This window comes from Vanellus vanellus, assembly GCF_965231255.1.
Source record: "Vanellus vanellus genome assembly, chromosome: 4".
Classification (NCBI taxonomy): Eukaryota; Metazoa; Chordata; class Aves; order Charadriiformes; family Charadriidae; genus Vanellus; species Vanellus vanellus.
Genome location: NC_138909.1, coordinates 84116424 through 84129689, shown reverse-complemented (window position 1 = coordinate 84129689; position 13266 = coordinate 84116424). Strand labels below are relative to the sequence as shown.

The window sequence follows — 13266 nt, the reverse complement described above, 5'->3', positions numbered from 1 at the left end:
ATCTTTGAAGATCTGTGGTAGTTGATTGGATTGAGGATTACTTTTTGATCCCATCCAGAATGAATGGAAACGATGACTGATATTAATTGGTATTGAGCCCTAGCTCTGTGCTGTATTGTAACACTTTGGAAATAGTAGTGTCTAGAAAAGAGGAGCAAAAACCTTTAAATTTCAGTGATAATTCTATTGTGTTTTGTAATCTTTGTGTACATAATTATATTTTTTTTAAGGAGGAGAACGTACTATATTACATTTATTTCATAATCTGAAAGAAGACTAGCATTTGGGATAATGGCAACAGGAGACCTAAAAGGAAGTTTAAGAAGAATAGAACAAGGACTTCGCTTGTTAAATTACCCAAGAGATGTGGATTATACAGTGTAAGTGGCAATGTGAATATATTTATGCTAATACATGATGACAGCTAGATGCATAAACAAGATATGTATAAATATTAGCATTGCACCCAGTGATGAGTAAGCAGAGCATATGTCTGTGGGATGTTGGGGTTTGATACATGTGAACTGGGAGATAAAAGGATGCAGTTTTGCTGTGCTGAACAGTCCTTAGAATGATCCTGAAGTGTATCACTAGCTTGCTCTTCTTTCTTCTGCTGTTTTTCTCTTTTTTTTTGATTAATCTGTCACTATTATAATTTCTTTGTAAGTGCTACCAAAACTTTATCCAGGACATTTCATCCTGTAAAGATTCAGGAAAAAAAGGTCTTGAATCTTGAGATGGAAACGCTGGTGGGCTTTAGACCTGACAATGTTATATTTATATGAGGGTCCCCAAAATGTTGTTTTGAGCCTTTTACAGATAACAGTAAAGACTGCTGAATGAGATATACCTGGAAAAAAACCTTAAAATGAAGGAGATAATTGCATATAATGTACTGGCTGTATTAAAACACCTTTCAAGTTAAATGTTTGAATCATGTAATGACAGTCTTTTGTTATCTTCTGCTTTGTAAAATACTTTTGTTTCTCAATAGGTTAGTAAAGGGTGATCCAGCTGCATTTTTACCTATCATCAGCTATTCTTTTACATCTTTTTCAACTCACATAGCAGAACTTTTGGTAAAATGCGATGTGGAACTTGCAGCAAAGAGTGACTTGCGTTTTATTGAAGCTATTTATAAGGTATCTCTCTTCATGTCCTTTGCAGAGGAGACACGTTTTTTAGTATGGCCTCATAAGAATTAAGTCTAGGATGGGTATTACTAGAAAGTGAAAATTTTTGGCAATAAATGTGAATTGTAATTCTGCTAGAATTTAAGGTGAGTAGTAGATCACTGTGTGGCAAGTCTTTATTTAGATTTTCCTGAAAATAAGGATGGATGTTAGCTGCATTTCAATTTTGAGACAGTTGCAGAAGCAGTAATACTATGTTTTTATGTTAGTCTTGAACAATACTGAAATATTTATTATGCTTTTATAGAAGTGACCTTAGAAGAAATCATAACCAGCAAAAAATCACAGCAAGCTTCAATAATTGTAGTGAAAGCACAATTAAGAAATACAGCTATTTTTAAACACCATGCCTTATTAGCGTATAAAGTCCAATATTTACCAGTTTATAAATTGGAATCAAATTCTTAATGGGATGAAAATAATTTTGAGCTATCCATAAGCACATTTTTATCAAAGGTGACTTGATGTATTAAGGAATACTAGCTTATTCAGACTAGTTTTCCATCTGAGGAGGACAGACTCCTTTACAAAGAGGCTCTGTGGGAACCCTACTTAGCCCTCTGATGCATTCGCTGAGATTTTTATTGTGCATTCACTTTGGAAACTTTTTGTTTAAGTTTTTAAATATTAATGTCTACAATAATTCATTTCATGAATCTTAAGACTGAATTAAACTTTACAAGAGTGATGTGAATGAAATGTTTCTGGAAGAGGTACATTTAAAGTCTAGTTAAAAGAAACAGCTGAGAATATATAAATAAACAAATGAGAAAAGGTGTAAATGCTGAAGTGCAGAATGAAAGAAAAGATTGTAGAAAAATAAGAACCTGACCATGCCACTTCTACAACAAATTGTGTGGTGATTTTGAAAGTGGAGTAAACTCTTATCTTCTTGCAGCTTCTTCGAGATCAGTTTCAATATAAACCAATTTTAACAAAACAGCAATTTCTTCAGTTTGGCTTTGCGGAAAGAAAAATGCAGATCGTTTGTGACATTATCAACTGCGTGGTGAAAAAACATAAGGAATTAAGTAACTCGAATAAGGTACTGATTAAATAGTAACTTCTTTTGACATGCCTGGTGCTGCAGGTAGAAGCTGAAGACCAGTTTATTTGAAGGTGCAGCATCGCTGATAGTTAAAATAGAGGGAAATGAGTATGAAGTCTCACTGTAAGATGCTTGAGTGCTATCAGGTATACAAAAGACACAAAGCTGCCAATGCTTCATAGTATAAACAAAAAACCATTAGAATGAAGATAAATCTAGTATTTGGTATCTTTACAGTAAGTGATATATTTTCTTTTACGCTTCTCAACATAGTGAATGTTTGTATAACTCGGTAGACTTCAGGTAGATTTAAAAACAAAGCAAAATAATTTGATACATTGAAGTTCTGGTAACATTTAATTTAAACGTGACACTTGCACTTGTATTTTAGTGGTATACATCTCAAATCTGATTATTTTCATTAATCATATTTATCTTAAATTGTTAAGGCGTTTTTCATCGCAGTATGCTGGTGTATCAGTGTATGTTTTAATAAAATGAATTTTCAGTCTTCATGTTTTACAGGATTTTGTTTTGTTTGAGTTTATAACAGTCTTCAGGACTTTGGTATGCTTCATTTGTCACTTTTGGCATAAATGCATTTTTTTCATATTTGTTTGTGCAGCCTTGCATAGACATTTACGAGTATATGAATATGTCATTCACTTACAGATCTATTTTGTCTGTAAATTTGGGTCATACTTAAATATTTTCAGATGTTATTGTATTGCAAAGATTTAAATGTGTTTGTGTGTACCATGTAATATTCCTGCCTGTCAACGATGGCAGAAAATGACATTATCAACTGTGTGGTGAAAAAACATAAGGAATTAAGTAACTCGCAAATATTCCTGTGTTAGAAGCATAATATTTTCTCCTCTTCACTTTGAAGGTTAAATCCCAAACAAGGAAAAAACTCAGGTCTTTTAAATATGAATTATGGTCAAATTGTGATAATGTCCTTACTGATCCTAGTGGCAGCGCTCTGAATTCCAAACAGGTATGAAAATAGTTTTTATGTTGAATGTCTACAGGTTAATTTCGTTTCTACAAAGTCAGGCTCTTTCTGGAATATGTGTTTTAGGTTTTATTGTTTGATCAGACCAGTTTTGGTTTGTTTTTTAGTTGTTTTTTTTTTTTCCCCCAAAAAATGTGGTTGACTGAAATAATAGCTGAAATACAGAGGATACTGCTTCTCTCTTGTGCTGAGTAGTTGATCGCAAAGTGTTGATGGTAATGATCTCGTACTGTTGTCTGCCATTTGAATTGTATCAAATGGTGGGACAGCAATGAAAGTGAATATGCAATTGGAAAAAGAATGTACATCCTGTTTGGGGATTGAAGTGTGTTTGGCCTAACGTTGCGGTGTTTTCAACATAGCTTTCAGAACACTCTTTGCTTTTTTGTCTGAATCTTATTCAGCCAAGATTTCTTAACGTAACATTCCTCTTGGCTTCAGTTTTACAAGAGTAACACTTGATTTTATGCCTTATGCTACTCTTGGCCTGTGGAAGAGACAACTTTCCTAGTATTTTCTGCTATAAGGGTGCAAAGTAAAGTTGTACAAAACTTTTAGGACTGTGACTGCCCATTAAATGTTGGTGATTTCTATTTAGAAGGAAAACACTGCTTTTAGCAGCGAGGAAAACATCACAAAGAAAATATGTGGAATGACTTACCTGGTACTTCTGTTGTTGAATGGTAGAATTGAAGGGGGGGTATATGTGAGTGTATTACGAATTCCCTAGAACAGGAGATTTGCAGCTTCACTAGAACATCTAGGAATCTGTAAGTGTTAAGATGCTGCACAAAATACTAATTGTGGGTTCTTAATCGTTAGGTAGTTTATTTTGGTTTGTGGCAGGCGGTGATCATAGGACTTGATCCACCTGGAAAGGCAAAATTTGTCTCTCCCTTTGTTCTCCCTTTCATTCAAAGGAAATGAAATATGTAGTTAGTAGGGCTATTTTGCCAACAGTTCTCAAGGAAAAGAGAGAGTTCCAATCTTCCTAGTTAAACTTTTTTTTTTTCCTCCTAAATGTTTGAGTGGTGGTTTTGATGTTGGAACTGTCTATACATGTGCTAATACATACAGTGAGATTCATACCTCCTAATGCACATTTAGAAATCAAAGAACCCTTGCAATAAGAGAGGACTTAATTACTGTTTATGGAAGGGAACCAGGGTATGTGCTACATATGGTAAAGTCTGTTCATATTTGTTTTACAGTTCAATTTTTTTTTTTTTTTAATTAAACTACCGTCTGTTGCTTTCTGTGTTTTGCAACCAGTTGGGATAAGATTGTCAGATTTAAATCAATGAATACTAAAATGATAGGTCTTTTCTTTCAGTTACTTGGCTGATGAATTGAAATGTTCTTGTAATAAATAATAACAGTGACTTTTAATTTTTTTTTTTTTTTTTAACACACTCAAAAGAAGCCTCAAGTAGAACGGCACTCAGGAAATGAAGTTAGTGATGACCTTCATCCACTACCCCTTCCAGCACAGGGAGGTAATGAAGAATTGTGCCCAGATCATGATGTAGTGGAAGTTAAATGTGAACAAGTAAGAACTTTTATTTTAAGATGCTATCTGCATGTATTCTAACTTTTTTTTAGAGGACTTTTCTAAAGGGATAAAGATTTTAACAAGATAGCTGTGTGCTCCTTAAGTATAACTAATAGATATATAATAAATACATTGAAAAATTTGAAAAAAAGTCAGTTAAATCATACTGTCCTTTTAAGAGCCAGTTCTGTCAACAGTTTCTTTTAAAAGCTGAATTCCACAAATAGGCGTGTTATGGCGATTCTAAAAGAAAAATAATTTTCTGATGTAGCAGAATATGATTACTGAACTTGAGGAAGATTCCACTTAACTTCATTGGTCAAATAATAAATTTTATCTATTTTGAAATTAAAGGATGTGTTCTTATCCATATTTTCAGGTCATAGAAGATAATTCTCAGATTGAGTTCCTAAAGAGTCAGCTTGCTGATTGCCAGGAAAAGCTTCATAAGCTAGATTGGATGGAAGATAAACTACATGGTTTAGAAGAGAAACTGAAAGGAAAGGTGATCATAGATGAGAAGGACTGGAATAACTTGTTGAGTAGAGTTTTGCTTCTTGAAACAGAACTGTTGTTGCAATCCAAAAAGGTATGTTAACTTCTGTTTTTCTTCTATAACAAAAATTGCTCAGACACAATTTTTTCAGCCTGTTTCTGTTCTGCCTGCCTCCTAATGAATGCTTTTTCACTGTTTTTAAAGGCATGATCGGAATGGAAGTGCTGTTTAAGGAGTTGGTGGTATTCTTTTTTTTTTTTTGTTACTGTTAAGTTCTGTTGTTTGTCTCATGTTCTGTGAAGCAAAGCTCTCCGTTGGAAACTGTTTCCTTGCAGGAACAACAGGTTTAGCTAAGCCTATTTTCATTAGTAATGACTGTGTGTGTTTTTATTTCCTAGTGAACTTGTAGGAGGAAGCTTTTGAAGACTCTTAATTATGCTGTCTTTGAAAGCTTAATGTTTCTGTAGTTGAGAGTTTCATCATGCTGGTGACACATCTAAAGGTTTCCTTATTCTGGTCTGCGTTATTCTGAATTTCTTATACTGGCCTGCAAATGTTGCTGCTGTTGATACAGTTGAATTTTTTTAATTCTCCAGAGTCTAATCAGATACAGGTATTCCCTTTGGAAGATTCAGTCTTCACTGTATATAACTAATGTTGACAAAAATAGATGGCATGCTCAATGGAAAATACAAGGTTAATGGAGAAGTGAATTCTTATTTTAGTCCTATTCTTAGTTTGTGTCTCTTTGAAGTTTCTACCTTAATCGATGGTCTTTCTCCCTTTTCCACCCCTCCCCCCCCCGCTTTTCTGTTTCTTGTCTGTGATGTTCATTGCATTTTAAACATGTGAAAGTGCTACAGCTGTTATGTGGCTACATTTGGCGTATTTGTCAGAGCAAATCAAGTATTTTGTTGCATGAAGGCTCTGTGTTATTTTTCATGCTGTTGAAAGGTCCTTGTGTACATATATGAAATTATATAACGTGCACACATGTAAGTATTTTGAGATGCAGTGAACCATAGCATCAACTTCGTGATCACATGCTTAATTTCAAAGATATTTGCGTATGTATCTCATGTGTGTCCTTCAGGTACTGTCAGATGCTTTCCAGAAGTTGAAAACACTTGTGGAAAATAGTTGATCGGTGTTGTATTTTTCTCTGTAGTTGTAAAAATGCTGAATTTACTTGTAACCAGCAGCTCTGTGTGTGTTGCTGGCCCTGCAAATTTGAAAATGTCGCTAATACTTGTATACAAGACCTGTTTGGGGTTTTTTTCCTGCGTTCCTTGAAAGTGTGCTAGGTATGCAAAGTCTCGAAATGGAGAAGTGTTCAGACTGAGCAGTAGGTTATTTCTAGAGGCTGTAGCTCAAATGGTAAGGATTGACATTCTCACTCACTTTTTTTTTTTTTTTTTTTAAAGCATGGTTTCAGGTCAATAATGGCTCAAGTGATTTACCATTTGAAATCGATTTCTTACGGATATTTTAATGTAATTGTCACTGGACATATGTCCAAATAACACCATCAATGATGAAGTTTTCTTCTGCTAGCAGTCTCGAGGTCTTCAGCTGAACAGCCATGGGCAGTTTTGCTCCTCTTTCAAGTGTATTCTCTTCAAGAGATAGGTGTTGTGTTTATGACGATAGCAGCAGCACAGGAAAGCTTGTGTTTCAGACTGGACTTGTTCTTTTACTTCTGTAAACTTGGTGTATTATTACTTCAGTACCATGTTTATTGCAGTTGTTCAAAGGTTTGGAATAGTATTTGGAAAATACTGCATGTTAATATCACTCAGAAATTTCCAGTAAGATAATTACATTTCTGTACTGCATGTTACTGTAAGAAGTCATCTGCAGAAAGAAGTTTAAATGTAGTTTGTGTGTGGCATTGTTGCTTGTCTTTTTACAAAGCAAAATAAGCTGGTTTTCATATTAAAAGAAAAAAAAGTCTTCAAAACCCTAACTTTTTTGCAATAGGCATTTGAAAACTGCCAAGAAATAATCCTTTGGGCCACAGAATCGCTGCTTCTTTGTTTCATGAAATTCCATCCAAGTCGTGCTTCACAGATACAGAAGCAATTCAGAATTACTCCTTTCTTCTTACTCTTGCATTTTTCAGGGAAGTTTTGGCATCTAGCCAACATAGCAGGAACACTCTAAGATCTGTCTTGCACTGCTGCCAAAGTAGCAGCAGCTGTGCATTTAGCTCTGGGAAAGTCTGAAAGCTACCAAATCCATTTCAATGAAAGCAATTGAGCAGAACCAGTCAATGCAGATATCTTTTATTTTTTTTTTTTTTTTTTTTTAAAGACGTATCCATTATTAGTTTTCTCCAGCTTCTTCTCACACAATACCTACTATTTCTCCCTCATTCATTTGCTTGAGTATAATATTCTCCTGTTATATACTGGAGTAACTACATCAGTTAAAGTGATATACTTCACCAAAGGCTGAGATTTCAAATCATAACGATAACTCGTTGATGAAAAAAGTCTAGATATTGTTTGAGGGTCGTTTTTTTTTTTATTTATTTTGAAATTAGAAAACTGCACTCAAACCCATGTATTGTTAGTACAACATTAATTTTGTTTCCTTGTTTATGAACAACCTTGTCTAAGTTCGATTAAGTAAACTGCGAACCTTTCTTAAAAGAGCCCTCTCTCGTTTAGGAGCCTGGGAAACTAGCTTAAAATAGACTTTTGAGTTCTAAGCATTTAAGTGTAATGAATTTCAGTTCATCCGTAGGCTAATTTTTCAGGACCGAGGAGCTGCATTTCTGAATATCAACCAGAAGTTGAAGGTACACTTATTTTGTTAAGGTCATGGCAGCCAATGTCAAGATGTAATTGTTAGCACAGGCCAAGAACTGTCTGATTATTTGTTTCGCTCAGCCCTAAGTTAGACACACTATAACTGGACCTGGTTACGAACAGCAATAGTGATACTGAAAAAGCTCCCGTAAATAGGCTATTTTTTTAATGCAATGTATGTATAGAAATACTGGATTTTTTTAGTCCTGGAAGGACATTTGTGCAGGGCCAACATATCTGGATGGTGTAGCAAATGCATACATAATTAGTACTTGAATATACTTTTGTTCAGTCAAAAGATGATTTAAACAGGGTGTACGGCTAAAACGCAGTAAAACTGTATTTCAGAGAGACTTAGCTACAGAGTTCAGCAATATAAGTCAAGAATGTACTTCTGGTAGGATTCCAGTTTCTCCTGGTGAGTATTAATTATTTTCTTTTAAATTAACATCCTATTCTAAACACTTCTTGCTGACCTTGACTAAAATAGTGGTTTTTAAGTAGATAATTGCAATTTAGTGACCTCTGAATTTAAATGCATGGTGCAAATTAGAAATTAACCTGTTAGTCATTTCATGTTTGTAATTTATTCCTTAGAAGCTCTACTTACTGAAATAGTCTTTAAGGCATTAATGAAAATATTATAGCAATAGTAATTAACAGTTACAAATAACTCTACTAAAAATCTCAAAGATGCAAATTTAATTAGGGTGCTATAGCTAAAGCTCTGACAATAATGTTGTCTGTGTTTCAAAGCAGTAATCATAATGTTTTAAAAATAAGCTATTCGTAAGCACAGAAGGAATTATATTTGCCACGCATTTGTTACAATCAAAATAGTGTCACATTTACGATGTTGATTTTTACTTTTATAATGGGGCTCAGGACAAATCAGGGCTTTTTCATTCGTAATCCATGTTGTCTTTCAAATCAGTGCTGAACATTCTCTGTAGTTTCATCCCTTTTGAAGCCGTTAGCAGCTATCCAACTGGCATTTCTGATACACTTCCTTATTTTAAAGAGCAAGACAAAATCTTTTTCTTCCATTTCCAACTTAATTTTGATAACATACAAGAGGTAAATGAAACAGCCTTAAGTGGGAAAGATATTGAAAACATTCCCTAGGGCAAAAGTAATTCTTCTCTGATCCTCAACGGTAGTTCTTTAGCCCTTACCTTGCATCGTTCTTTTTATTAATTTGGCCTGTTTCCCCTACAGCAGCTGTTATTCCTACCACCAGTAATGAGGATATTCTGTTGCCCATTTTCACTTATTAGGTGCTTTTTTTCCCCAGTGTTGAGCTGTTGCATTGAAATTAATAGGGAATCTCAGTAACTCAGTTTCCATGGAAATTAGAAAGCGGTTTCTGTTATGTCAAAGTTGGTTTTAATTTTGAATTCTCAGAAATGGGACCGTCCTTTTACAGACCTTAGAAAGCTTGCAACGTGTTTACTTCCTTTTGTAAGTTTAGTGGTATTTTACTGACACTTGAGGACTTTGTAGTTAGCAAGCAGGATGATGGTCTTTTAAAAGGGAAGTTCCATGTTTTCAGACTTAAAGAATTCTGCTGAATGTTATTCCTGTTTTCTAAAATACGATTCAGGAAATTTTAGGCATACAAATTGTGTGGCCAGTTTTATATCTGAGATGTACCATTTGGTTGTAGTGCTCTTCAGGAATCACAGCTGTACAGAAGAAACAATTTTTAATTTTAATTGATTAAAAATAAATTAATATGATTTTAATACAGAATAGTGTAGGTAAACATGTTCCAAAGGTATGATCCATAGATGGTGGCCTTACTAAGAATAAAGGTATGAAGACACTATTTCTCTTTTTCTAAATACTAAATTCCCTTCCCTTGCAATAGTATTGTAAAATTGCAAAGAGTATCAAAGCCTTTCCGATGTAAAAGAAGAGCCTGTTTCTGCTGAGTGGATGCTAAACCTGTCCCAAAGGGAGGAGAGCTAGGGAAACAGCAAGAGCTTGATACAAATTTTAAGCTAAGCAAGAAGGTGATGATTTTTTTAATATTTCTGCTTATAAGACAGGTTACTTAGCACTAATACTAACCTGTTTGAACAGGCAGTTTACAACAAAAAGCGTGTAAACTGTTTGAAATGTCTAATTACTCGTTCAAACATTTAATAGTCTTTCTTAAGTGTTGATTTTACTGTAATGAGGATAAAAGCGTGGCATTCCTAGTAATCGTTTTGGAATTTGTGTTGTGTGTGTTACACATAGTATACTGCACTTACCTTGTTTTAAGAAAATGGGAAACCTATTTTGGACCTTCACCAGTAGCTTTTCTTTTTCATGTCTCTAAACAATGCATTCTCTTCTGTTATTACATACTGTAAATCAAGCTATTTGATAGCTGACCTTGCAATAAGAGAGCAAAAAGGCAAAGGTGACGCAAACCCCGGTATTTCTCCATAGATACAGAGAGGAAGGAGGAGATGCCAGAGAGACTTCATCAGTCGTCTGGATACAGTTCGCTGTTATCCACAGACCCATCTCCCAAAGCCGTGACCATTAATTCTCGTGATCTGACAGACATTTCAAAGGTAAGTAAAACTGGCAAATGCTTAGTTGATTTCCTTTCTGAGGTCAAGAGAACAAGTAAGCATTCGTTTTAGTTGTATATACTACTAGTGAAAAACAAGGAAACTATGCAAAACTACATCTAGGTCTGTCTCATAAAAATCCTTTTGATATGTAAACAGTGCTTAAAGTCACATTTTCTCTATGAATTTTTCAGGTTGAAAGTCCATCTGAAGAATGTTAGCTTTGAAGAGTTCACTAACTTTGTTGCTTTTAAATTGCAGGAGACAACAAGACAAAGAATGGAAAGGATAAGTAAAATGTAAGTAATAGGAAAGGGCAGCAGGAATTCATTTCCCAGGAGGGAGTTGTACTGGACTAAGGCATATAGAGAACGTACATATGTGTTCCAAACCTCAAAGGTCTCTACATCAGGTGTGGCATTTCCTTATGACCCCACTGGATAATAAATCCACTTACAGTTCTGTATTTGTGGGATGAGTCACTGTTTTGGTTTCTAAAAAGCAATAGAAAGCATTCTTAATAGTATTAACCAGAGATTAAAGAGTGTTTAGAATCCAGTTGACAAGGAATAGGAATATTGTTTATCTCATGATAGGAATTCCCTGGTACTCGTAACTTTTCTTCCTGAAAAATAACTGCAATAACTTAACTCTTTTTTTATTATTATTTAAGGAAAAGTAAAACCAATTTCAGCCTAAGCATTGTAATAACTGTATTAAGGTGTATTTGGTACTAGTTTTGGGATCTGTAATGACTCTTTTTTTTAATAGGAAATATTTTTGTTACACTTGGAGAAATGCATGGCTGTATAATGTTTCTTTAGCAAGAGGTTTCTCTAAGTGCCTGGCCTGAAAAAAGCTGTAGCCTTTTTTTTGCAATTTAATTTTATTGTGTGGGTTGCTTCTTTCTTTGTGTATACTTAAAATATATTGATATGTGGTAGGCATTTAAACGCAAACCAACTGCAGAGGAGGGATGAGAAGAAACTTAAGGTTTCATGCTGCTTGTTAGTATTTTGGATTCATTAGAAAGTTAAAGGCAAGTCAGTTATTTTTTTACCATATTTTAATAAGTGTGTGTGTAAACAAAATTTATTTTCAGAATCGAAGAAACCTCAGAATTGTTGAAAACATCAAGCAACACCTCTGAGAAGACCTGAAAGCACAGGTCTTCCGACCTGGTCTCTGCAGACTTAAGAATATCAGAACTAATAAGTGTGTTTGTACAGCGCTAAATTTTTAATATATCAAATTTGTAATGATTACCAGTGTTTTTATTCATTTGAATAAACATTTTGTAATGCATCCGTGTATTAATTTCCTTCTCCCTGGCCCCAATTTTTGTTTTTTAAAACTGTTCAACTAGCTTCCCCCCGCCTTTTGTAAAGTGTAGTCATTACAGCAGTGTATTTTTGTGTTGACATTTGTTAGCAGTGTGCTAAGTAATATGTTTTTTAAAGTGCAGGCTTGAGGACCGTGGTTTACATCCTGTTGGAAACATTCCAGCTGGGACTTGCATATTACACCCAAGAGGCTTTCTTACATACCATCTTACCATCTGTACTGTTGAATAAGTCGTAATGAAAACTTAAATACACAATTTTAAATATGTACCTTTTTTGCTGGTTGTTTTTGTTTTGTTGTTGTTTTTTTTTTTTAAATATAAATTTTCATGCTGAGCTGGAGAGCACCAACACATTATGGCTTCCATTAACACTGACAAAGCAGAGGTCAGTTTGATCCTAAACACTAAAATGTGCAAGTAACTCCACAGACTTTGACTGCAAGAGATGTGTTGAGTGGTTTAGTGCTCTTACCCAACACGTTTTAAGACCGGCAGCACAGATGGAGGCCATCCAGTATACAAAGATACACAACATCTTTATGATTTGAAACCGTATTAAAATTTCTCTTTAGAGACGTAAGTAGATGTAAGACTTCCATAAACGTAATATAATCAAACCAAAGATGTGTGAGCTTCAATAAGACTTATTTATTTAGTACTCTTTGTGAATTGGTAGCCTATCTTATTAAGGTTTCTTTGTGCTGTAATACTCACTTCACTTAAAAAGATTTTTGGAGTTTGATATCACAAAACCAGTGGATTTTTTTTGGCAGAGTTTGCAAGTGAAGGCGAAAGCAGCTGTTTGACATTATGCTGTAAAAAGTGATTTATATGTTTTAACAGTAATTATGATCTTTTTTCTATAACCATATGGAATATAAATTGACTTTATTTTACATACAAACAAAAGAACATACGGTGATCCATTATGTTATATAAACTTCACTTGAGGGTTTTTGGACTTTTGCAATAGAACTCACTTTGCCAGTTGTTTAAAAAAAAATATTGGAAAGTTAGATGATGTCAACATGTTTTGCTCTTTAATTGAAAATAGACCTTGCAAGTCACTGTTCATCAGCCTAAGAAGGAAATAAAATGAGGTTTTCTAAATGTTTGACCAATTCAGGAAAAAAAAAGAGGTGATATTTTCTAAAATAGGACTACAGCACCATCTTGTGGAAATCTTAATACAAAGTAATTACCAAAGGAGGGGGAAAAAGTGTATTCCCATACA

The 13266-nt window shown here is 34.3% G+C and overlaps 1 protein-coding gene across 1 annotated transcript; it reads left to right on the top strand.

Annotated features, from left to right (window-relative positions):
• Nucleotides 1-238: 238 nt before the first annotated feature.
• On the top strand, nt 239-12000 carry CEP44 (centrosomal protein 44). Its single transcript, XM_082482653.1, has 10 exons — nt 239-380; nt 995-1142; nt 2092-2238; nt 3134-3241; nt 4680-4808; nt 5191-5400; nt 8469-8538; nt 10560-10687; nt 10949-10986; nt 11790-12000. The coding sequence occupies exons 1-10, from the start codon at nt 292-294 to the stop codon at nt 11845-11847; spliced, it is 1125 nt and encodes a 374-aa protein (XP_082338779.1). The 5' UTR covers nt 239-291; the 3' UTR covers nt 11848-12000.
• Nucleotides 12001-13266: the final 1266 nt, after the last annotated feature.

Coding starts and splice junctions, on each gene's coding strand:
- CEP44 (XM_082482653.1), top strand. CDS start 292: ATGGCAACAGGAGACCTAAAAGGAAGTTTAAGAAGAATAGAACAAGGA. Junction 2,239..3,133: donor AATTAAGTAACTCGAATAAG/GTACTGATTAAA, acceptor TTCACTTTGAAG/GTTAAATCCCAAACAAGGAA. Junction 4,809..5,190: donor TGGAAGTTAAATGTGAACAA/GTAAGAACTTTT, acceptor CCATATTTTCAG/GTCATAGAAGATAATTCTCA.